The sequence below is a fragment of the Anolis sagrei genome, chromosome 10 (assembly GCF_037176765.1).
Source record: "Anolis sagrei isolate rAnoSag1 chromosome 10, rAnoSag1.mat, whole genome shotgun sequence".
In the NCBI taxonomy this organism is placed as follows: Eukaryota; Metazoa; Chordata; class Lepidosauria; order Squamata; family Dactyloidae; genus Anolis; species Anolis sagrei.
This window is the reverse complement of record NC_090030.1, coordinates 3,084,491-3,109,897: the sequence shown is the minus strand read 5'-3', so window position 1 is coordinate 3,109,897 and position 25,407 is coordinate 3,084,491. Positions and strand designations below refer to the sequence as shown.

At 43.3% G+C, this 25,407-nt stretch overlaps 1 protein-coding gene and 1 pseudogene across 4 annotated transcripts in view; one reads left to right on the top strand and one right to left on the bottom strand.

The window, feature by feature from the left end:
- The window catches only part of SEPTIN6 (septin 6), a 77,041-nt gene extending 57,090 nt beyond the window's left edge, over positions 1-19,951 (top strand). The window contains exons 9-11 of one of the 4 annotated variants that reach the window (XM_060756027.2): positions 674-864; positions 3,019-3,058; positions 10,568-13,070. In XM_060756027.2, the coding sequence (XP_060612010.1) occupies positions 674-864; positions 3,019-3,022 (195 nt within the window). In that variant the 3' untranslated portion in view covers positions 3,023-3,058; positions 10,568-13,070. Of the gene's footprint in view, positions 1-673; positions 865-3,018; positions 3,059-10,567; positions 13,071-13,128; positions 13,775-16,727 lie in introns of those variants that run through there. The other 3 variants (XM_060756026.2, XM_060756024.2, XM_060756025.2) reach the window with 3 other exon arrangements.
- A 1,201-nt stretch (positions 19,952-21,152) lies between these two features.
- Positions 21,153-21,295, bottom strand: LOC137097653 (U1 spliceosomal RNA; annotated as a pseudogene).
- Positions 21,296-25,407: the final 4,112 nt, after the last annotated feature.

The following is a 25,407-nucleotide window of genomic DNA, read 5'->3' as shown; positions in this document are numbered from 1 at the left end:
CCCTTCATCATTTTAGTCGCCCTCCTCTGGACACTTTCCAGCTTCTCAATATCTCCCATCCAGAATTGGACACAATATTCCAGGTGTGGTCTGACCAAGGCAGAATAGAGCATGGGGAGCATGACTTCCCTGGATCTAGACATGATACTCCTCTTGATGCAGGCCAAAATCCCATTGGCTTTTGTGAAATGGTTGGCTCATGTTTAGCTTGTTGTCCACAAGGACTCCAAGATCTTTTTCACATGCAATGGTGAAGTTACGTAGTTGAGTGTCATAAAGACAGGTAGGCATTCCAAGGGATTGCTGTTGTCCTTTCTGGGGAGATACAGTGCTTTCGTCTAAATTTTAATAATTCTCCAAAATCAGTAGATGTATGAATCTTGCTGAAACTTATGGGGATTGATGCCCTTGTTATCTTGTGCGTTGTGTATAAAATCCAAGGAGATTGCCCTTATAGTTTTTTTTAAATGTTTATAAAAAAAACTTTGAAAATTCCTCAAAACTTCGTGGACAAGTGAAACGTTTTGAAATTTGGTGGGCTAGTGGTGTAATCCTTGGCTATCCTTCACACGATAGGGTGGCCCATAAAGCTTATGGAGCCCGCCAACCCTTTCCTGGAGAACCCCGTAGATGACGCATTAAGCACTTCCTGCCTTTTGTTCCTGTTTTGCAGTTGCATGAGAAGTTTGACAAGCTGAAGAAGCTTCACCAGGACGAAAAGAAGAAACTGGAGGACAAGAAGAAATCCCTGGACGACGAGGTCAACGCCTTCAAGCAGAGGAAGACGGCCGCCGAATTGCTCCAGTCTCAGGCTCAACAGGCGGGAGGCTCGCAAACCCTGAAGAGGGAGAAGGAGAGGAAAAAGTAAGTTGGCTTTCTCGCAGGGAGTTCCCTCCTACTCTTATTATTATTATTATTATTATTATTATTATTCCCTTCTGGATGCAAAAGCAGAGCTGGTCAAGCCCTTTCAAGCCCTCCGTTGTGGCTTTGGAACGGTTGAGCAAGAGATGGTTGTGTTCCACCTTCAAAGACGGCACCAGATTTGCAAGCTTGGTTCCTCTCCGCTTCTCTCTAGCATCCTTAGATGGGATGTTTGGGGGAAGTTGGACTCAAATCCTTGTCTCAGGAAGGCTCTGTTTCTGAGGCTCCTTCTACACTGCCATATAATCCAGATTATCAAAGCAGATAATCCACATTATCTACTTTGAACTGGATTATATAAGTCTGCATGGTTATATAATCCAGTTCAAAGTAGTAGTAGTAGTAGTAATTTTTTATTGATTAGCCCTTAGGCCAGTGGTTCTCAACCTTCCTAATGCCACGACCCCTTAATACACTTCCTCATGTTATGGTGACCCCCCAACCATAACATTAGTTTCGTTGCTACTTCATAACTGTCATTTTGCTGATGTTATGAAAAGTAAATATCTGATATGCAGGATGTATTTTCATTCACTGGACCAAATTTGGCACAAATACCCAATATACCCAAATTTGAATACTGGTGGGATTGGGGGGAGGGCATTGATTTTGGTGGGTATTGACCTTGAGTTTTGGAGTTGTAGTTCACCTACATCCAGAGAGCACTGTAGACTCAAACAATGCTGGATCTGGACCAAACTTGGCACGAATACTCAATATGCCCAAATGTGAACACTGATGGAGTTTGGGGAAAATAGACCTTGGCATTTGGGAGTTGTAGTTGCTGGGATTTATAGTTCACCTACAATGAAAGAGCATTCTGAATCCTACCAATGATTGAATTGGGCCAGACTTCCCACACTGAACCTCCATGACTAACAGAAAATACTGTGTTTTCTGATGGTCTTTGGCGACCCCTCTGACACCCCCTCGCGACCCCTCCAGGGGTCCCGACCCCCAGGTTGAGAAACACTGCCTTAGGCCATATCACAATAAGAAACAGAACAACAAGCAGCCAGTTCAAAGTGGATAATCCAGATTTTATATGGCAGTGTAGAAGGGGCCTGAGTTGGACTAAATGGTCCTTGTGGTCTCTTCCAATCCGATGATTACTGTATTGACTCGAGTCTAATGCTCAACCAAATCTAATGCACAACACGGTTTCCAAAACCCTGAAACCAAACCAAGTATTTGCTGCAGAATATAGTAGTCGTCATCATCATCATCATCATCTTTAATTTTAACCCACCCTCTCTTCCCGGAGAGGTTTGGGGTGCAATCTGTGCTGCAGAATGAATCCACATTAACTCAATGCTATGGAGTCACAGTTTGGGATCGTGGTGGCTGCAAAGGATGCTAGGACCTCACCAAACTACAAATCCCAGGATGGCATAGCATTAAGTCAATGAAGTTCAAACTACAAGAGAGGAGATTCCATCTGAACATGAGGAAGAACTTCCTGACTGTGAGAGCCGTTCAGCAGTGGAACTCTCTGCCCCGGAGTGTGGTGGAGGCTCCTTCTTTGGAAGCTGTTAAACAGTGGCTGGATGGCCATCTGTCAGGAGTGCTTTGAATGCAATATTCCTGCTTCTTGGCAGAATGGGGTTGGACTGGATGGCCAAATGAGGTCTCTTCCAACTCTTTGATTCTATGATTCTAAGATGAGGTCCCTCAAGGAGGAGCTCCTGAAACAGCTTCCCTTTTTGGCTTTGGCTCAGCATTACGATGACTGTATGATGCAGATCTAATGCACAGCCTCATTTTGGAGAGGTCATTTTCGTCCAATAAAGGTGAGCGTTAGATTCGAGTAAATACAGTATGTGATAATAGAGCCTAGTCCTGAGCTAAAATGTGCCACGTGGTCAAAAGTGCACAATGGCTCTTGTCTCTGTGGTCACAATGGCCACATCTTTAGCCCTTCATAGGAATGAAGAGACAGAAAATCCCAATGTCAACACAGCACTGGGCCTTTAGGATTGATAATCCAGGGTCTGAATTACACTATGTCGCACAATATTTGCTCCTTAGGTGATAAATGTCATTTCCTAATCATCTTCATTCTGCTTAGTTTGCATTTGTGTGCTGTTTTCACAGTTAAAGCCCTGCTGTTTGCTGCATGGTGCATGGTGCGCTGGTAAGCTCCGACTAAACCAAATAGCCATTGCAGTGGGATTAATGGGACTATATTCTCCATTTGGAATCGGACCTCTTGTTGATCCAAATTCAGCGCTTGGGTTCATGGAAGTTCCCCAACTTCACCCCTCTTTTGGGAACATATTCATCGCAAAGTCAGTCAAGTGCAGGAGGGGAAGCGTTTCGATCGGCATTGCTTTGGGTACATCTGCACTTTAGAACTGATGCAGTTCGATACCGCTTTAAGTTGCCATTTCTTAATGTCCTTAGCTTTCTCTACCAAAGTGAGCTGGTGCCTCACCAAACTATGAATCTAAGGATTTCATAGCAGTTAAGGTGGAATAAAACTGCATTACAAAGCAATACAAAATAGGCAAATATTGAAACAGGATGAAACATCGTTACTATTGAAAAACAATTGAGTGAAATCCATAAAAACATTTTTTAAAAGCCATTCTGCTTCAGAGTTGCCTTGGCATTCGTGATTTCCCCATTGTTTGGAAACTCTTCCCTTTCAGACTACAATTCCCAGCATTCCCAGCCAACTTGGCCCAAACCCAAAGCTTTGCCTTTCCCGTTTTCACATCTGGGGACTCTTCTAGGTGAAGTGCAAATTTGCAAAAGGCAGACAAAATCGAGCCGGAGAGGGACGAGAGTTGGGAAAAGTAGAGCAATGGTTTTGTAAAGGCTTTCATGGCTGGAAGCACTGGGTTGCTGTGAGTTTTCCGGGCTGTCTGGCCATCCTCCAGTAGCATTTCATCCTGATGTTTTGCCTGCATCTGTGGCGAATGTTGTTATAATTTTATGTGACTTGTTTTATACTTTTGTACTGTTTTTATCTGTTGTATATTATATGTGCACCCTGGAGTGCCTTGTGAACTGCCCCAAGTCCCTTCAGGGAGATGGTGGCAGGATATTAAAAAAAAATTATTATTATTATTATTATTACTATTATTATTATTGGCATCTTCATCTTATTGGAGACCCGGGTGGCACAGTGGGTTAAATCGCTGAGCTGCTGAGCTTGTTGACCGATAGGTCGCAGGTTCAAATCCAGGGAGTGGCGTGAGCTTCTGCTGTTAGCCCCAGCTATATATATTTTTCACTTGCTTCACTGCCAACAGAACCTCTGATGATGCCATTAGAATCACAGAATCATAGAATCAAAGAGTTGGAAGAGACCTTGTGGGCCATCCAGTCCAACCCCATTCTGCCAAGAAGCAGGAATATTGCATTCAAATCACCCCTGACAGATGGCCATCCAGCCTCTGTTTAAAAGCTTCCAAAGAAGGAGCCTCCACCACACTCCGGGGCAGAGAGTTCCACTGCTGAACGGCTCTCACATAGAATCCTAGAGTTGGAAGAGACGTCGTGGGCCATCCAGTCCAACCCCATTCTGCCAAGAAGCAGGAATATTGCATTCAAATCACCCCTGACAGATGGCCATCCAGCCTCTGTTTCAAAGCTTCCAAAGAAAGAGCCTCCACCACACTCCGGGGCAGAGAGTTGCACTGCTGAACGGCTCTCACAGTCAGGAAGTTCTTCCTCATGTTCTTTAGTTTGAAGCCATTCTTCCATTGCGCCCTAGTCTCCAGGGAAGCAGAAAACAAGCTTGCTCCCTCCTCCTCCTCCCTGTGGCTTCCTCTCACATATTTATACCTGGCTATCATATCTCCTTTCAGCCTTCTCTTCTTCAGGCTAAACATGAGCAGCTCCGTAAGCCGCTCCTCATAGAGCTTGTTCTCCAGACCCTTGATCATTTTAGTTGCCCTCCTCTGGACACTTTCCAGCTTGTCAATGTCTCTCTTGAATTGTGGTGCCCAGAATTGTACACAATATTCCAGGTGTAGTCTGACCAAAGCGGAATAGAGCATGGGGAGCATGACCTCCCTAGATCTAGACACTAGGCTCCTCTTGATGCAGGCCAGAATCCCATTGGCTTTTTTTGCCACCACATCACATTGTTGGCTCATGTTTAACTTGTTGTCCACGAGGACTCCCAAGATCTTTTTCACACGTACTGCTTTAGCCACAGATGCAGCAGAAATGTCAGGAGAGAATGCTACTGGAACAAGACCATATAGCCTGGAAAACTCACAACAACTCAAAGTAATGGGTGTCCCGTCCCCCTCAAATAAAATGTGGTGGAAAATGGGCTCAAACAATTGTAGGTCTGGAACAAACATTATGTGAGCCTGGGATGGCACTTGGCAGGCAGCCATGTGCGACCCGCCGGCGCTCCTTTGTTGCTCTTCCTAAGACAACTTGCAAACATGGCCTTTCTGAATGGGACGCCTGTCCTTGCCTTGGCCAAGCCTCCTGAACAAACAACTCGTTCAGCGATTCATAAACAGTCCCCGCATTGAGTTGGTCTACTTTGGCCAGGGCACCAACAATACGAATGGAGTGAGCAACCCTACTGCAATCTGCTTGGGGGGGGGGGGGGGGGGAATGGAAAGGCTGTATTTCACCCCATCGTGTTTTCAAGCATGTTTTGATCAAATTAATTGCCAAGTTAACATTTGTTTCTTCCTTTCTCTAAACCAGACCCAGGGGTGGGCAACAGAAGATCCTCAACTAGAATATTTTGGGTGCCATGCCATACTTTCCTTACCCATTTCACAACATGATGTAAATATTAGGGCTGGGCGGTTTGGTTTCGTTAATTCGTAATTCGTTAAAAATTCGTTATTTTTTATAACAAAGCGATAACGAACCATTCTGGAGCAGCTTAAAAACGAAACGAATTTTTAAATTCGTTCCGTAAATGCTTCGGATTTGTTATGTATTCGTTTCGTTATCGGTTTGAGGTCGTTTCGTTATTATTTCCGCATGTCTGGGGCAAGTTTTAGAGTTGTTTTTTTGTTTAATTAGTGAAAAAAAATTATAAATATCACACCAACAGTCAACAACAGAGGGAGAGGGGAGCTTCAGAAGTTCCCCCTGTCCCATTTGGAGGTTTTTTTAGCGTATTGCGCAATTGCGTCCGCCATTAACGAATCAATTCGTTATTGTTTCGTATTTGTTTCTTTAATGTTTCGTAATTTTTTTAACATTTACGAAATTTCGTAAATATCGAACTTTTTAAAAGAAAAATTTCGGAATTCTTTTAAATATCGAAATGCAAAAACCTCCAAAAAACGAATCAATTTTAGAAACAAATTTTTCCGTTGTTACCCAGGCCTAGTAAATATTTGTAAATGTGTATTATTGACCCAGAAGGCAAATATAGAACAGTATGTAACACTATGATTTTTGTCCCTGGGTTATAAATATAATTTCCTAATTGGTTCTGTGATAAAAGCATGGGAAAATGTATTGTCGAAGGCTTTCATGGCCGGAATCACTGGGTTGTTGTAGGTTTTTTCGGGCTATATGGCCATGGTCTAGAGCAGCGTTTCTCAACCTTTTCTGCTTCTACATATTTGAGCATGGATCACATGCTGTCCCTCAATCCAGAGCAAGTTGGTGTGTCTTAGGAACTCATCAGATGGGCTGAAACTGGTAGCATATACCGGCTCCTCTCAATTCACCCCATGGAGCCCACTGAGGGGGTCGCGAAGGGGGTGTCAGAGGGGTCCCCAAAGACCATCAGGAAACACAGTATTTTCTGTTGGTCATGGGGGTTCTGTGTGGGAAGTTTGGCCCAATTCTATCCTTGGTGAAGTTCAGAATGCTCTTTGATTATAAGTGAACTATAAATCCCAGCAACTACAACTCCCAAATGTCAAGGTCTATTTTCCTCAAACTCCACCAGTGTTCACATTTGGGCATATTGAGTATTCATGCCCAGTTAGGTCCAGATCCATAATTGTTTGAGTCCACAGTGCTCTCGGGATGTAGGTGAACTACAACTCCAAAACTCAAGGTCAATGCCCACCAAAACACTTTCCGTATTTTTTCTTGGTCATGGGGGTTCCGTGTGGGAAATTTGGGCCAATTCTATCGTTGCTGAAGTTCAGAATGCTCTTTGATTGCAGGTTAACTACAAATCCCAGCAACTACAACACCCAAATGACAAAATCAATCTCCTCCAACCCCACCAGTATTCAAATTTGGGCGTATGGGGAATTCGTGCCAAATTTGGTCCAGTGAATAAAAATACATACTGCATACCAGATATTTATATTACAATTACAGTCATGAAGTAGCAACAAAAATAATTTTAAGGTTAGGGGTCACCACAACATGAGGAACTGTATTAAGGGGTCACGGCATTAGGATGGTTGAGAAACACTGGTCTAGAGGCATCTAATCACCTCTCAACAAAAGTTTGATCCAGGCACTGTCAGGCCATTATATGCTAATTATGGTGGTCAGTTGATACATTCACACCTAGCTACAGCAGACAAGAGTTCTTTGCCCCACCCTGGTTATTCCACAGATATATAAACCCACTTTCCTAGTTTCAATAGACCTCACTACCTCTGAGGATGCTTGCCATAGATGCAGGTGAAACGTCAGGAGAGAATGCCTCTAGACCATGGCCATATAGTCCAAAAAAAACCTACAACAACCCAGCATGGGAAAAGTTTATCAAATTGCCAGAACTTTGTTTTGGAGGGACATCCTGCTATAGCACATTTTGCGATAGTTTTTCAATCAATATCTCAACCAATTCAATATAGTTTGTGGCACGAAAATGAAGTTTCCAAAGTGGAACAATTACTTTCAAAGTAAGGGATGCACAATTTAACAGGAAGTAATATTTTCAAAACAGGAACAGTAATAATAATAATAATAATAATAATAATAATAATAGTAGTAGTAGTAGTAGTAGTAGTAGTAGTATGGATTGTTGATGTTGCAATCCCAGGTGACAGCAGGATTGAAGAGAAACAACTGGAAAAGCTGTCACGATATGAGGATTTAAAGATCGAACTGCAAAGACTCTGGCACAAGCCAGTAAAGGTGGTCTCAGTGGTGATCGACACACTGGGTGCAGTGCCTCAAGACCTTGGCCTGCACTTAAAAACAATCAGCACTGACAAAATTACGACCTGCCAGTTGCAAAAGGCCACCTTACTGGGATCTGCACGCATTATTTGCCAATACATCACACAGTCCTAGAAACTTGGGAAGTGTCCGATGTGTGATCCAATGCAACAGCCAGCAGAGTGTCTGCTGTGGATTCACCTTGTTGTGTTTCTAATAATAATAATAATAATACACTTTATTTATATTCAGTTCTATCTCCCCAAGGGGACTCAGAGCGGATTACAACATACACAGATAGGCAAACATTCAATGCCTTTTAATACAGTGGAAGTTCAAATACACAGGACAAAGGTAAAGGCTTCCTCTTCCACTTCCGGCTTCAACTCTGGCCATGGGGAGGAGCTCTTGTTTCATTTCCCAACCGAGGAGCCTGTTGCCCATAGACACCTCCTGGTTGCGTTGTCAGCATGGCTGCATGGGCACCTTTATTACCTGCCCGCCAGAGCGGTACCTATTGATCTACTCACATTTGCATGTTTTCGAACTGCTAGGTTGGCAAGAGCTAGGGCTAACAGCGGGAGCTCACCCTAACCTGTGGCTTCGAACTGCCAACCTTTAGGTCAGCAGATTCAACAGTTCAATGGTTTAACCCAGTCAACCCTCCAGCTGTTTTGGCCTTTAAGTCCCAGAATTCCTGAACATTGAACAAGCTGGCTAGGACTTCTGGGAGTTGGAGTCCCAAACAGTTGGAGGGTTGCAGTTTGGGGATGCCTGGTTTAACCTGTAGTGCCACCACAGCCGCATGAAAAACAGAAACATTTCCAAGTTTTGTTACATAGTGTAATGGGTTCAACATTTTTATTGTTTTTCTGTAAACATTTAAAAAGTATTCCTATCCATTTCAGAAGGACTTCCCTTATTATTATTATTATTATTATTATTATTATTATTACTACTACTACTATTATTATTATGTTTATACTTCACTTTCTCTCTTCGTGCTCACAACTAAAAGGATTTCAATAATAATAATAATAATAATAATAATAATAATAATAATTTGTTTATTTATCGTGTCAGGAGCAAACCAAACAGTTGTATTGCATTTTTAACAAACAAACAAAACACATAATAATAATAATAATAATAATAATAACAATAATAACAATAATAACAATAATAACAATAATAACAATAATCTTTATTTATACCTCGCCACCATCTCTCGGGGCGGCTTACACGAGGCCAAGCCCGGTTATACATTACAACAAAATAAATACAGAACAGCAAAAATAACATCACAATAAAATAAACAGAACATAAGAATAAAGTAAAAAAGTGCAAAATACAACACAGTGGGCAGGCCAAATGTATGACATAAAATGATAAAACTCTGGATGAGATAGCAATGGAAAGGGTATATTTTTTGGAAAAGGGATATACAACTTGAAATATAAAAATATTTGGTTAATAATAATAATAATAATAATTTATTTATACCCCTCCACCATCTCCCCAAGGGGACTCGGGGCAGCTTACATGAGGCCAAGCCCAACGTATAGTATATATAACATGATATTTATTTATTTATTTATTTATTTATTTGCAGCTTTCATATTCCACCCTTCTTCTCACCCCGCAGGGGACTCAGGGTGGATTACAGTGTACACATATATGGCAAACATTCAATGCCAATTTTGACATACAAAACATAGACAGACATAGACAGAGGCTATTTAACTTTTTCTGGCCGCCAGGGGAGCTGTCGCTTTCATCGTCCATCTGCGATGCTGATGAAGCACTTCCGCATTCCCCGCATGCTTTCCCGCTGGAATGCTTTGCTGGAGTCTTCTTTATGGCCTCATAAATTAGTTAATTTAGCCTCCCCACACTTTAAGGTGATACCTAATTTTCCTACTTGACAGATGCAACTGTCTTTCGGGTTGCAAAGGTCAACAGCAGGCTACACAATTGGTTGGAAATCCACTCCAACCCGGGCTGGCTTCGAACTCATGATCTTTTGGTCAGAGTGATCTTAATGCAGCTGACACTCAGCCAGCTGCGCCACAATCCCGATAAACTATTATTGATTTACTTATTGTTTACTGTATTTCTATTCCGCCTTTCTCACTTCAAAGAGGACTCAGGGCAGATCACAGAACACATGTACGGCAAACATTCAATGCCATTATACACTGACAGGACACACAACAGTACATAAATAGAGGTATATAGGCTTTTCCCATCTCCGGTGTCTTGGAGGTTGTGCTCAATTCCAGCCACGGGGTGGGGTGAGGTGGGGGTTGCTGTCGCTCCATCCTCCTTGCCAAAGAGTCCTCCTTTTTGATCGAATCACTGGCATTTTCCTGGTATTTCCTTATGAACTGTCAACCTTTTGATTGGCAAGATGTATTGCAGCTGGTGGTTAACCTGCTGTGCCAAAGCCCGGCCCAGTCTGCCATGTGGATAGGAGGAAACCATGTTGCCCACCCCTGCCAGAAGCACGTATCTCTCTTATTAACTTGCTCTTAAGCTAGAGAAACATTAATCCCTTTTTGTTTTTCGTTTTCAGTTCAGGTTTCCTGTAGATCCCATCCTTTTGCTCCAGAACCGACCATCCCACCTTTTGCGTTCAGCCCATTCTCCATCCCAGCATCCGTTTGTCCATCTCTCCTCCTCCTCCTTCTTCTCCTTCTTCCCCAACGTCCTTCCCTCGCTCTGTTTTCCTTTCTTGAGACTGTGTTACTTGAATATCCTTAATGAAGGACTCGGCAGCCATTCCTTCGGAGCGGACGAGAGATGTCCTTTGGCTGAGCTTGCGGGGACCGATATATTTGCATATATTTGCATCTCATTAACGTATCCGGATAGAGAATGCATGAAAAGCAGCATGCTTGCTAACTGGCTGCGTCACCGCATCTACGCCCTGTTGCAAGGTCTATCACAAAGGCCAAAATGCTGTTTGCAAGGAATCTTCTTTTGACATTTCCTTTCCAACAAGCTTTATAAGGAGTCATTCTCATGCAACCATGCCCTGCCCAGGAATTGTATTTTTATTTTTCTGCTATATATTAAACTGGTGTAATACTTCCTGGATACTTTCTAACTGGGAATAGAAGGGAAGATACAGTGTTTGCAAAAGCTGTGACAGTTGCAGTCCCTACCGTCCTGGGAATGTTTACAAAGGCAAATCCCATTGAGTTCAGTAGGATTCGGGGTTTGCCTCCAATTGCAGGCCTGGACCTACTTGGGACCTTCAGGTGTTTTGGATTTGAGCTCCCACAGCTCCTTCTGTACATAGATGACATGCTTATAGCAGAAGTATGGGCCAAGTTGGGCCCTCCAGGTGCTTTGGACTCCAATTCCCATCATTCCTAACAGCCTGAGGTCCTTTCCTTTTGTATTTCCTTCCTTCTCTCTTTCCTCCTTCCCTCTTTCTCTCTTTCTCCCTCTCTCCATTCCCTTCCACCCTTTCGTCCTTCCTTCCTTCTCCTTCTTTCTCCTTCCTTCCTTCCTTCCCTCCCTCCCTCTCTCCTTCCTTCTTTCCTCCTTCCTTCCTTCTCTCTTTCCTCCCTCCCTCTTTCTCTCTTTCTCCCTCTCTCCATTCCCTTACACCCTTTCATCCTTCCTTCCCTCTCCTTCTTTCTCCTTCCTTCCTTCCTTCCTTCCTTCCTTCCTTCCTTCCTTCCTTCCATCCTTCCCTCCTTCCTTCCTTCCTTCTTTCCTCCTTCCTTCTCTCTTTCCTCCCTCCCTCTTTCTCTCTTTCTCCCTCTCTCCATTCCCTTCCACCCTTTCGTCCTTCCTTCCCTTTCCTTCTTTCCCCTTCCTTCCTTCCTTCCTTCCTTCCTTCCCTCCTTCCTTCTTTCCTCCTTCCTTCTCTCTTTCCTCCCTCCCTCTTTCTCTCTTTCTCCCTCTCTCCATTCCCTTCCACCCTTTCGTCCTTCCTTCCCTCTCCTTCTTTCTTCTTCCTTCCTTCCTTCCTTCCTTCCTTCCCTCCCTCCTTCCTTCTTCCCTCCTTCCTTCCTTCTCTCTTTCCTCCCTCCCTCTTTCTCTCTTTCTCCCTCTCTCCATTCCCTTCCACCCTTTCGTCCTTCCTTCCTTCCTTCCTTCCTTCCTTCCTTCCCTCCCTCCCTCCTTCCTTCTTCCCTCCTTCCTTCCTTTTCTCTTTCCTCCCTCCCTCTTTCTCTCTTTCTCCCTCTCTCCATTCCCTTCCACCCTTTTGTCCTTCCTTCCCTCTCCTTCTTTCTCCTTCCTTCCTTCCTTCCTTCCTTCCTTCCCTCCCTCCCTCCCTCCCTCCCTCCCTCCATCCTTCCTTCTTTCCTTCCTTCTCTCTTTCCTCCCTCCCTCTTTTTCTCTTTCTCCCTTTCCTTCCACCCTTTCGTCCTTCCTTCCATCCCTCTTTCCTCCCTCCTTCCCTCTCCTTCTTTTTCCTTCCTTCCTTCCTTCCCTCTTTCCTCCCTCCCTTAAGCAGCTGAAGGGCAAAAGGAAGGTGCCTGAGGCTGTTAGGCACGATGGGAGTTGAAGTCCAAAGCATCTGGAGGGCCCAACTTGGCCCAGGCCTGATCTAGATTATTATATTGCAGTGTGGAAGGAGCCAAAGAGGTGCAACACCTTGGAGTCATTCTCATGCAACCATGCTTAGGAATTGTATTATTATTATTATTTTGCTATATATTAAACTGGTGTAATACTTCCTGGATACTTTCTAACTGAGAATAGAAGGGAAGATACAGTGTTTGCAAAAGCTGTGACAGTTGCAGTCCCTACCGTCCTGGGAATGTTTACAAAGGCAAATCCCATTGAGTTCAGTAGGATTTGGGGTTTGCCTCGAATTGCAGGTGCGGAGTGGGTGCAGTTGTCCCAATATTAGTGCAATAACTATATTGGTGCAACTGCAATAACTTAGCCTACTTCTGGGTCAATCCGAGCGTGGGAAGCTTCCTTTCCTTGTTCTTAAAGGTCCCCCCTTGAATTATCTTACCACGAATAGCTCTGTGTTGTTGTGTCGTCTATATATTTTTGATGGGAAACCCTTTTTTAAACATTAAATAAACGTATTTCCGACAATAATTCCAGTTAATGCTTTGTTTCTGTTTTGTTTTCCTTCCTTTTGCCCTGTCTTTCCTTTTGCAGCAACCCATGGCTGTGCACTGACTAAATTGGACCTTCCCTTGTCTTAACAGGCTTTTTCCACCAATAAGATAATCTAGAGTCATGTGTTACAATGACTGTTGTTTATATATACATATATATGTAAAAGAAATGGTTGTATAGTGGTGCCTATGTGCTTGTATGCCATGTAAAAAGAACAGTATGGACGCTAGGATGTTGTGCTAAGACAAATGGGTTGCTCGCCTGCAAAACAAACTGTCCTTTTTGGAGCGGAGAGATAAAGTGCCGCAGTTGTTTGCTTTTGGAAAGGTGCTTTTTGGGGAAATTTGGAAAATAATCCCAATTCCAGGTTCATCCAAAGGTGAAGGAGATTAAAACACAGCACAGGAAGGGATTAATTCCAACTGAAAGCCCCCAAATAAGTTACGATGCTTCTAATTGGTCATCGGTCCAAAGACCAGTTATGGGCAAACCCAGGACGGGGTCTGGATGCAGTCCCTTGGGCCCTTTTCTCAGGCCCTTCTCTCTCTCACCATCTTATCCTTCCTTCTCTCTTTCCTTCTTCCTTCCCTCCTTCTTTCTCCTTTCAGCCTTCCTTCCCTTCCACCCTTTCGTCCTTCCTTCCATCCCTCTTTCCTCCCTCCTTCCCTCTCTCCTTTCTCCTCCTTCCTGTCTTCCTTCCCTCCTTCCCTCCCTCTCTCCATTCCCTACCACCCTTTCATCCTTCCTTCCTTCTCTCCTTTCTTCCTCCTTCCCTCCTTCTTTCTCATTTCAGCCTTCCTTCCCTTCAACCCTTTCGTCCTTCCTTCCATCCCTCTTTCCTTCCTCCTTCCCTCTCTCCTTCTTTCTCCTTCTTTCCTGTCTTCCTTCCCTCCCTCCTTCCTTCCTTCCTTCCCTTTTGTCTTTCCTTCCTTCTCTCTTTCCTCCCTCTTTCTCCCTCTCTCCATTCCCTTACACCCTTTCATTCTTCCTCCATCCCTCTTTCTTCCATCCTTCTCTCTCTCCTTCCTTCCTTCCTTCCTTCCTTCCTTCCTTCCTTCCTTCCCTTTTGTCTTTCTTTCCTTCTCTCTTTCCTCCCTCTTTCTCTCAATTCCTTTCCACCCTTTCGTTCTTCCTTCCATCCCTCTTTCTTCCATCCTTCTCTCTCTCCTTCTTTCTCCTTCCTTCCTTCCTTCCTTTCCTTTTGTCTTCCTTTCCTTTTCTCTTTCCCCCCTCTTTCTCTCAATTCCTTTTCACCCTTTCACCCTTCCTTCCATCCCTCTTTCCTCCCTCCTTCCCTCTCTCCTTCATTCTCCTTCCCTCCCTCCCTCCCTTCCCTTTTGTCTTTCCTTCCTTCTTTCTTTCCTCCCTCTTTCTCTCTTTCTCCCTCTCTCCATTCCCTTCCACCCTTTCCTCCTTCCTTCCATCCTTCATTCCTCCCTCCTTCCTCTCTCCCTCTTTCTCCTTCCCTCCCTTTTCTTTGCTTCCTTCTCTCTTTCCTCCCTCCCTCTTTCTCACTCTCTCCATTCCCTTCCACCCTTTCATCCTTCTCTCTTTTCTTCCTCCTTCCCTCCCTCTTTCTCCTTCTGTCCTTCACTCCCTTGCACCCTTTCATCCTTTCTTCCATCCCTTGCCTCCCTCCTTCCTCTTTCTCCTTCCTTCTCTTGTTCCTTCCTTCTTCCTCCCTCTCCCCCTCCCTTTTTTCCTTCCTTCCTTCCTCCTTTCTTTCCTTCCTTCCATCCATTCATCCTTCCATTCCACTCTTTCATCCTTCCTTCCATCCCTTACCTCCCTCCTTCCTTCTCCTTCCTTCTCTTGTTCCTTCCTTCTTCCTTCCTCCCTCCCTTCCTTCCTTCTTCCCTCCCTCCCTCCCTTCTTTCCTTCCTTCTTCCCTTCTTTCCTTCCTTCCTTCCTTCCATCCGTCCATCCTTCCATTCCACCCTTCCTCCCTCCCTCCTTTCTTCCTGGGGGATGTTGAGCTGGGAGAAGAGAAGAGAGAGAGCATGAGAACCATGTCCCAAGATGTAAAAGGGTGTCCCATTGTATTTGTCCATACCTATTTTGTCCGCATCTATACTGTTATATCATGCAGTCTGGAACTGCACTATATGGCGAGTGTAGACCCGTATAAAACGCATTTAAACTGCATTATTTTGTTCCGCAGTAGAGGTAACCAAGCCAGGTCGAGCTTCCAGAATCAGGAGAGAACAGGATTCTCTTCCAAACCAAGCCATTCTGTGCATTTCCCCCCCAATCTCCATTGTATGCTTTTAGTGTTTGCACTAATCTGGAAAACAACAACAAAAGAACGGTGTGTTGTCAATGTGCTTTTGCAGTTTCATTATACGACAATGTGCTTGACAGTCAGAGGCTTATCTTGTGTGGTTTCCTCTTGCCTTCAAGGTGTAACAAACAACCTCGGATCTTCACATCGTTCTCTCAACTCGGGGTGCATCCACACTGTAGGATTAATGCAGTTTGGCACCACTTTAAACTAGTATGGCTTTATGCAATGGACTCCTGAGATGTGCAGCTTTGGGCACATCTTTGGGCCCCTTCTACACTGCCATATGTAATCCAGATTATCTCCTTTGGACTGGATTATATTGCAGTATAGACTCAGGTACCTTCTACACTGACATATAATCCATATTATCAAAGCAGTTAATCCAGATTATCTGATTTGAACTGGATTACATGAGTCTACACTGCCATATAATCCATATTATCTGTTTTGGACTGGATTATATTGTAGTGTAGAATCAGGTGCCTTCTACACTAACCTATAATCCAGATTATCAAAGCAGATTATCCAGATTATCTGCTTTGAATGGGATTACATGAGTCTATGTTGTCATATAATCCATATTATCTGCTTTGGACTGCATTATATTGTAGGATAGAATCAAATGCCTTCTACACTGACCTATAATCTAGATTATCAAAGCAAATAATCCAGATTATTTTATTTGGACTGCATTATATTGTAGGGTAGAATCAAGTGCCTTCTACACTGACCTATAATCTAGATTGTCAAAGCAAATAATCCAGATTAACTGCTTTAAACTGGATTATATGGCAGCATAGACTCATGTAATCCAGTTAAAAGCAGATAATCTGGATTATCTGATTTGATAATCTGGATTATTTGATTTGATAATCTGGATTATACGCCAGTATAGAAGGGGCCTGAGTGTACACTATAATATAATCCAATCCAAAGCAGATAATATGGATTATATGGCAGCATAGACTCATGTAATCCAGTTCAAAGCAGATAATCTGGATTATCTGATTTGATAATCTGGATTATAGGTCAGTGTAGAAGGAGCCTCATACAATCTAGTTTGAACCAGATAATCTAGATTTGATATGACAGTCTAGAAGGGACCTGATATAATCCCGTTCAAAGATTTTATAATCTGGATTATATGGCAGTGCGGATCCATTTTAGAACTAAAGTGGTGTCAAAAGTGCTTTAATTCTACCAAGTAGACGCCCTTTTGCTCATGTCTCGGGAGCTTGTTTTCTGCTTATTCCCTGTCTCCCTTTGCATTGAATGTTCCATCGTCCCCTTTGCTGTGCTTTCTAATTGTTTCTCTCTCTTTCTCTCCTTCTTCTTCCTTCCTTCCTTCCTTTAGCTTTTTCTAATCTGTCTGGCCTGCCTGCCTGCTGCAATGTGAGGGAGAAGAGGTGCCACTTGTGAGGAAGCATTGCTTAGGGATTTCCCACCGGATCGGATCGGGAAAGAGGGAGGGGGAAAAAAGCAAAAAGAGAGGAATAAATCCGTAAGTCTGAAAAGATAACCTTAAAAAGACATGGTTTGGGTTTGGTTTTTGTTGCTGTTTTATTGGTTTTCCTGGCCCTGCATGGAGTGTCGTCGTTCCTTCCTTGTTTTGGGAAAATAATAATAATAACAACACACAACAAGAGAGTTTTATGCAACGAGAAGATTGGAAAAGCGAACAGTTTGCAAAGAGAGAGAACGTCGTATTGATTTCGAAAGACGGCGGAGGGAATCTCACAGTGTGTGGACCAACAACAACAACAACAACAACAACAATAATATTGAGACAGGTGTTTTTAATTGTGATTATTTCCACCCTCTTTTTTTAACATTTCCCTTCCTCTTTTGCCTCGATATAGATAGGATGGGTGTTTATTTCTCCCTGCAAAAAAATTAATAATAATAAGGTATTTCTGTGGAACGGTTATGCTCGTTTGTTTGTTTTGGATTTCACGACCTTTTTATGCAAACGAACAGAGAAACAAGTGACTTTGCTACCTCTGAGGAATTGTTCCACTTACGACACCGAAGTTTTAAGGAGGAAAACAAGGGGAAAGATGAGAGGAAAAAAATGGGGGAAAAGCAGGGGCAGGAACCGTCTCCATTGAGTGATATTCCTGATGCAAATCAATCACCGCACTGGCCCGCCTTGCAGGGCTGTTGTAAGGACGGCTACAATAAATACAACCGCTTTTGGGAAGCAGTATATAAACACTCTCTGTATTTTCAGTGGTAGATTTTAGTGATGGATCTGTTTTTGTCCCAAACTCAAAAGGAGTCTACACTGCCCTATAATCTGAGAATCTGCATTGTATTGACCAGAGTGTATTGACCATACGATGCAGTTTGGACCACATTGTATTGACCATATGATACAATCTGAACTGCATTATATTGACCATATGATACAATCTGAACTGCATTATATTGACCATATGATGCAATCTGAACTGCATTATAGTGACCGTACAATGCAGCTTGGATCGCATTATTTTGACCATATGAGACAGTTTGAACTGCATTGCATTGACCATACAATGTAGTTTGGACTGAATTATATGGACCATACGATGCAATTCGAACTGCATTATATTGACCCTACAGTACCATTTGGACCATATTATATTGACCATACAATGCAGTTTGGGTTGCATTATATTGACCATATGATACAGTCTGAACTGCATTATAGTGACCATACAATGCAGCTTGGACTGCATTATTTTGACCATGTGATGCAGTTTGCATTGCATTGCGTTGACCATACACTGTAGTTTGGACTGCATTATATGGACCGTACAATGCAATTTGAACTGCATTATATCGACCCTACAATGCCATTTGGACCATATTATATTGACCATACAATGCAGTCTGAACTACATTGCATTGACCATATGATACAGTCTGATCTGCATTATATTAACCATACGATGCAGTTTGGACTGCATTATATTGACCATGTGATGCAGTTTGAATTGCATTGCATTGACCATACACTGTAGTTTGGACTGCATTATATGGACCATACAGTATAGTCTGAACTGCAATATATTGACCATACAATGTCATTTGGACCATATTATATTGACCATACAATACAGTTTGGATTGTATTATATTGACCATATGATACAGTCTGAATTGCATTGCATTGACCATATGATACAGTCTGATATGCATTATATTGACCATACAGTGTAGTTTGGACTGCATTATATTGCCCATACAATAGAGTCTCAACTGCATTATATTGACTATACTATGTAGTCTGAACTGCATTATATTGCTTTGTCTCAACTGCATTACATTGACTATACAATGCAGTCTGATCTTCATTGCATTGACCATATGATATAGTCTGAACTGAATTATATTGACCATACAATGCCATTTGGACCATATTATATTGACCATACAATGCAATCTGAACTTCATTATATTGACCATATACAATATAGCTTGGATTGCATTATATTGGCCATACAGTACAGTCTGAAGTGCATTATATTGGCCATACAATGCAGCCTGATCTTCATTGCATTGACCATACGATACAGTCTGAACTGCATTGCATTGACCATACAATACAGTTTGGACTGCATTATATTGGCCATACAATGGAGTCTGAACTGCATTATATTATACAGTTTGGACTGCATTATATTGACCGTACGATGCAGTCCGAACTGTATTGCATTGACCATACAATACAGTCTGAACTGCATTGCATTGACCATATAATACAGTCTGATCTGCATTATATTGACCACATACAATGTAGTTTGGACTGCATTATATTGGCCATACAATGCAATTCAAATTGCATCGCATGCCAGTGCAGATCCGGCCTAAGAGTGCATCTACATTGTATTACTAATCCAGTCTAACACCACTTGTACTCAATGCTCTGGAAGCATAGGGGTTGCATTTTTCCATGGTCTTGAGCCTTCTCATCTATTATTCCATTGCACTGATTCAAGGCCATTCAAGCGGTGTCAAAACTGTGTTAACTCTGCAGTGTAGACGCACCTTGAGGCACTGGTTTCCCAAACTCTGTTCTAGGATTCAGCAAAGCAGAAGCTTGATCCTCCTTGAAGTCATTGTAGCTTAGGTATGGGCAAACTTGGGCCCTCCAAGTGTTTTGGACTCCAACTCCCACAATTCCTAACAGCCTACCGGCTGTTAGGAATTGTGGGAGTTGAAGTCCAAAACACCTGGAGGGCCCAAGTTTGCCCATGCCTGTGAATCTAGCTTCCAATCCTACCTTTGTTTTTGGTCAAGTATTGGGTCTTTTTGTTTACTTCCTTCCTTGAATGAATGTTTACTTCCTCCCACGCCCCTCCTGCCCTTGGAACGGTAGGTCAATGCATGGTGGGGGGGGGTCTCAGTGGTTTGTTTGTTTGTTTGTTTGTTTTCCTCTCTCCTGGTTTTGTTTCTTAATCCACAAGAACTTGTGATTGATTGATTTGACAGCCGCACTCCGTATCTATTTACACAACCAGCACTGTCGAGCCCCATACCTTTCTAATGTTGTCGATTTTCAATAAAAAATAAAATAATAACCCTCCCAAAAAAATACAATGGTGTCGTCTCATTAATATTATTGGTTTTGGATTTCTCTTTATCCGATGGCGTCAATCATTTTCCTTTTGTATTTCTGCAATATATATATAATACTCAAAAAGGCACGGCATTAAACTGGCATTAAGTGTCAACATACGAGAAGCTCGGACTGTCATTAAACATCGAGAAAACTCAAGTGGTCTTCCAGCAGTCACCAACCAATCCCTCTCCAATGCCAGAAGAACAGCTTAATAGTGTAATGTTAGAAAATGAGCTCTGCGAGTGCAGCATTCCTCCGAATGAGCTCTGCGAGTGCAGTATTCCTCCAAATGAGTTCTGCGAGTGCAGCATTTCTCCGAATGAGTTCTGCGAGTGCAGAATTCCTCCGAATGAGCTCTGCGAGTGCAGCATTCTTCTGAATGAGCTCTGCAAGTGCAGCATTCCTCCGAATGAGCTCTGAGAGTGCAGAATTCCTCCGAATGAGTTCTGCAAGGGCATCACTCCTCCGAATGAGTTCTGCGAGTACAGCATTCCTCCAAATGAGCTCTGAGAGTGCAGAATTCCTCTGAATGAGCTCAGTGAATGCAGCATTCCTTTGAATGAGCTCTGCGAGTGCAGCATTCCTCCGAATTAGTTCTGCGAGTGCAGCATTCCTCCAAATGAGCTCTGCGAGTGCAGCATCCCTGTGAATGAGCTCAGCGAGTGCAGCATTCTTCCAGATGAGCTCTACGAGTGCAGCATTCTTCCGGAAGAGCTCTGCGAGTGCAGAATTCCTCCGAATGAGCTCAGCGAGTGCAGCATTCTTCCGGATGAGCTCTACGAGTGCAGCATTCTTCCGGAAGAGCTCTGCGAGTGCAGCATTCCTGTGAATGAGCTCAGCGAGTGCAGCATTCTTCCGAATGAGCTCTGAGAGTGCAGCATTCCTCCGAATGAGCTCTGCGAGTGCAGCATTCCTCCGAATGAGCTCTGCGAGTGCAGCATTCTTCCGAATGAGCTCTGCGAGTGCAGCATTCTTCCGAATGAGCTCTGCAAGTGCAGCATTCCTCCGAATAAGCTCTGCGAGTGCAGCATTCCTCCGAATGAGTTCTGCGAGTGCAGAATTCCTCCGAATGAGCTCTGCAAGTGCAGCATTCTTCCGAATGACCTCTGCGAGTGCAGCATTCTTCCAAATGAGCTCCGAATGCTGCGAGTGCAGCATTCCTCTCCCCTGCCAGGTAAGTAACTACCACAAATTATGCAGTCAAGTTTCCGCATTTGGGGAAATCGCAGGGGTCAGTACAGCCGGAGTGCAATGGATGAGCCTCACCCTGGGAAAACCACCTTCATGATCATGGTGTCTCCCCTGCCAGGTAAGTGCAGCATTCCTCTGAATGAGCTCTGCGAGTGCAGCATTCCTCCGAATGAGTTCTGCGAGTGCAGCATTCCTCCAAATGAGTTCTGCGAGTGCAGCATTCCTCCGAATGAGCTCTGAGAGTGCAGAATTCCTCCGAATGAGCTCTGCGAATGCAGCATTCTTCCGAATGAGTTCTGCAAGTGCAGAATTCCTCCGAATGAGCTCTGCGAGTGCAGCATTCCTCCGAATGAGTTCTGCAAGTGCAGAATTCCTCCGAATGAGTTCTGCGAGTGCAGAATTCCTCCGAATGAGTTCTGCGAGTGCAGAATTCCTCCGAATGAGCTCTGCGAGTGCAGCATTCTTCTGAATGAGCTCTGCTAGTGAGTGCAGCATTCCTCCGAATGTGTTCTGCAAGTGCAACATTCCTCCGAATGAGCTCTGCGAGTGCAGCATTCTTCCGGATGAGCTCTGCGAGTGCAGCATTCTTCCGAATGAGCTCTGCGAGTGCAGCAGTCCTCCTGAATGAGCTCTGCAAATGCAACATTCCTCCGAATGAGCTCTGCGAGTGCAACATTCCTCTGAATGAGCTCTGCAAAACTATTCCCCTCCCAGCCCTGTTCTACACCTGCGAAATGTGGACTGTCATACCCAACTCCTGGAACAATTCCATCAGTGTTGTCTCAAAAAAAAATCCTGCAAATCTCTTGGGAAGACAGGCAGGGAAATGTCAGCATGCTGGATGAAGAAGCAAAGACCACCAGCATTGAAGTGATGCTCCTCCGCCATCAACTCCGCTGGACCAGCCACGTTGTCCGAGTGCCTAACCGCCGTCTCCCAAAGCAGTTGCTCTATTCCGAACTCAAGAATGGAAAACGTAATGTTGGTGGACAGGAAAAGAGATTGAAAGACGGGCTCAAAGCCAACCTCAAAAACTCTGGCCTAGACATCGAGAACTGGTAAGTCCTGGCCTTTGAGCACTCTTTCTGGAGGTCAGCTGTGACCAGCAGTGCTGCAGAATTTGAAGAGGCACGAATGGAGGGCGAAAGGGAGAAACGTGCCAAGAGGAAGGCGCATCAAGCCAACCCCGACCGGGACCACCTTCCACCTGGAAACCAATGTCCTCACTGTGGGAGAAGTTGCAGGTCAAGAATAGGGCTCCACAGCCACCTACGGACCCACCACCAGGACACCGAACTTGGAGGACTCTGTCAATGAGGGATCGCCTAAGTAATTAAGTAAAGTAAGTGTCAGCATCACAACAAACAGTTTGTTTCTCTCTAGTAACCTATTCTTTTTCCATATTTCATTAAGATGACTATGCATTTTACGGAAAGTTTATTTACACGCAGAATTATCCTGGCAATTGCAGAAATAATTCAAGATCAGGGTTGTTGTGAGTTTTCTAGGATGTTTCAGAAGCATTCTCTCCTGGCGTTTCGCCCACATCTATGGCAGGCATCCTCAGAGGTTGTGAGCTCTGTTGGAAACGAGGCAAGTGGGGTTTATATACCTGGCAAGATGTCTTCCCAGTTATCTTGTCTGTTGGAGGCCCGCTTGATTGGCACTGAATAGCCTTGTAGCTTCAAAGCCTGGCTAGTTGCTGCCTAGGGGAAACCTTTGTAGGGAGGTGTTAGCTGGCCCCGATTGATAGAAAGAACTACGGTACGTCTCTAAAAGTTATATTTACACGGGGCTGTGTTTAGCCATGCCTGTGCCTTTTGAATGTGAAACTGCGAGAGCGAGAGGAAAACTGAGAACACAGAGGAGACAATCAGGGCCAGCTAACACTTCCCAACAAAGGATTCCCCCCAGGCGGGAAGCAGCCAGGCTGTGATGCTGCAAGGCCATTCAATGACCATCAACACTGCCATGTAAAACTCCAGATTATCTGCTTTGAGCTGAATAATATGCCAGTGTAGACTCATATAATCCAGTTCAAGGCAGATAATACGGATTATCCTGTTTAAAATCGAGTTCCCTTCTACACTGCCAAGTAAAATCCAGATTATCTGCTTTGAGTTGAATAATATGCCAGTGTAGACTCATATAATCCAGTTCAAGGCATATAATGCGGATTATCCTTTTTTAATACGATGCCACTTCTACACTGCCATGTAAAATCCAGATTATCTGCTTTGAGCTGAATAATGTGCCAGTGTAGTCTCATATAATCCAGTTCAAGGCAGATAATATGGATTATCCTGTTTAAAACCGAGCTCCCTTCTACGCTGCCATGTAAAATCCAGATTATCTGCTTTGAGCTGAATAATATGCCAGTGTAGTCTCATATAATCCAGTTCAAGGCATATAATGCGGATTATCCGTTTTTTATTACGATGCCACTTCTACACTGCCATGTAAAATGCAGATTATCTGCTTTGAGCTGGATTTTAACAGTCTACACTGCCATATAATCCGGTTCAAAGCAGATAATCTGCATTTTACATGACAGTGTAGATGTAGGTCCCTTCTACACTGCCACATAGTCCGGATTATTAAAGATGGTAGGCTAAAGATCTTGCAAAACTACAACTCCCATTATCCCATCGCATTAAGGATTATGAAAGTAGGTCGGCTAAAGATCTTGCAAAACTACAACTCCCATTATCCCAGCGCATTAAGGATTATGGAAGTAGGTCGGCTAAAGATCTTGCAAAACTACAACTCCCATTATCCCATTACATTAAGGCATGACAGTTCAAGCGGCATTCCTTCTGCAATCGAGACGGCTGTGATCTCGGGTAATGAATGGATCAAAAGGAATGCGTCCACATTGTAGAGTTAGCCCAGTTTGATTCCACTTTGAACGCGCTCTCCTGTCTTTGAGGTGCGCCCTCTGTAGGGCGAGAAGCACAGCCGTGACGTCACCCTGCACGGCGCCCCGCCCTCCTCTCCTCTGATTGGCCAGAAGGGGCTCTCAAGCGCCACGCTTCTCTCCCTCCGCCCCGATTTCCGCGCATGCGCTCTTTCCTTCCTCTCCCAGGCGCTGAAGTTTTCGCTAGGCGTCTCTACTGCGCATGCGGGTTCTAAGGAGTTTTTTCCCCCCTCGCTGTTCTAGAACTCCAATATGCTGATGACAACGTCGTCTGTGCGCATTCAGAAGAAGACCTACAAGCCACTCTAAACACCTTCTCATTGGGGTCTTTTCCAACTGTATGATTTATTTATTTACGACATTTATATGCCGCCCTTCTCACCCCGAAAGGGACTCAGAGCAACTTACAATTAGTATATAAATACAATATATTATATTATTAGCATAGTACAATATCAGTATTATATATTACTATATTATACTATGCCATTATGTTGTTGTTGTTCATTCGTTCAGTCGTCTCCGACTCTTCGTGACCTCATGGACCAGTCTGCGCCAGAGCTCCCTGTCGGCCGTCACCACCCCCAGCTCCTTTATTATACTGTAATATAATATAATATTATATTATAATATAATATAATATAATATAATATATTAATATAATTATATTACATGTAATATAAAATATATAATTATAGTATGTAATAAAATATACTATAATATATTAATATAATAATATTACATGTAATATAAAATATATAATTATAATATTGTATTATTAGTAGTATTAGTAATATATATATATATATATATATATAGTATTACATTATAATATTACAAATATTATATGTATATACAATATATTATATTATCTATATAAATAAAAATGTAATGTTCGTTTGTGGGATTAACAGAACTCGGGAAACCACTGGGCGAATTGTCCCCAAATTTGGGCACAAGACACCTGCCAAAGCAATCTATGTCCTTCATTCAAAAAAATTGATTTTGTCATTTGGGAGTTGTAGTTGCTGGGATTTATAGTTCACCTACAATCAAAGAGCATTCTGAACTCCACCAATGATGGAATTGGGCCAAACGTGGCACACAGGACTCCCACGACCAGCAGAAAACACTAAAAGGGTTTGGTGGGCATTGAACTTGAGTTTGGGAGTTGTAGTTCACCTACATCCAGATATTTTGTCATTTGGGAGTTGTAGTTGCTGGGATTTATAGTTCACCTACAATCAAAAAGCATTCAGAACCCCACCAACAATGGAATTGAACCAAACTTGGCACACAGAACTCCCATGACCAACAGAAA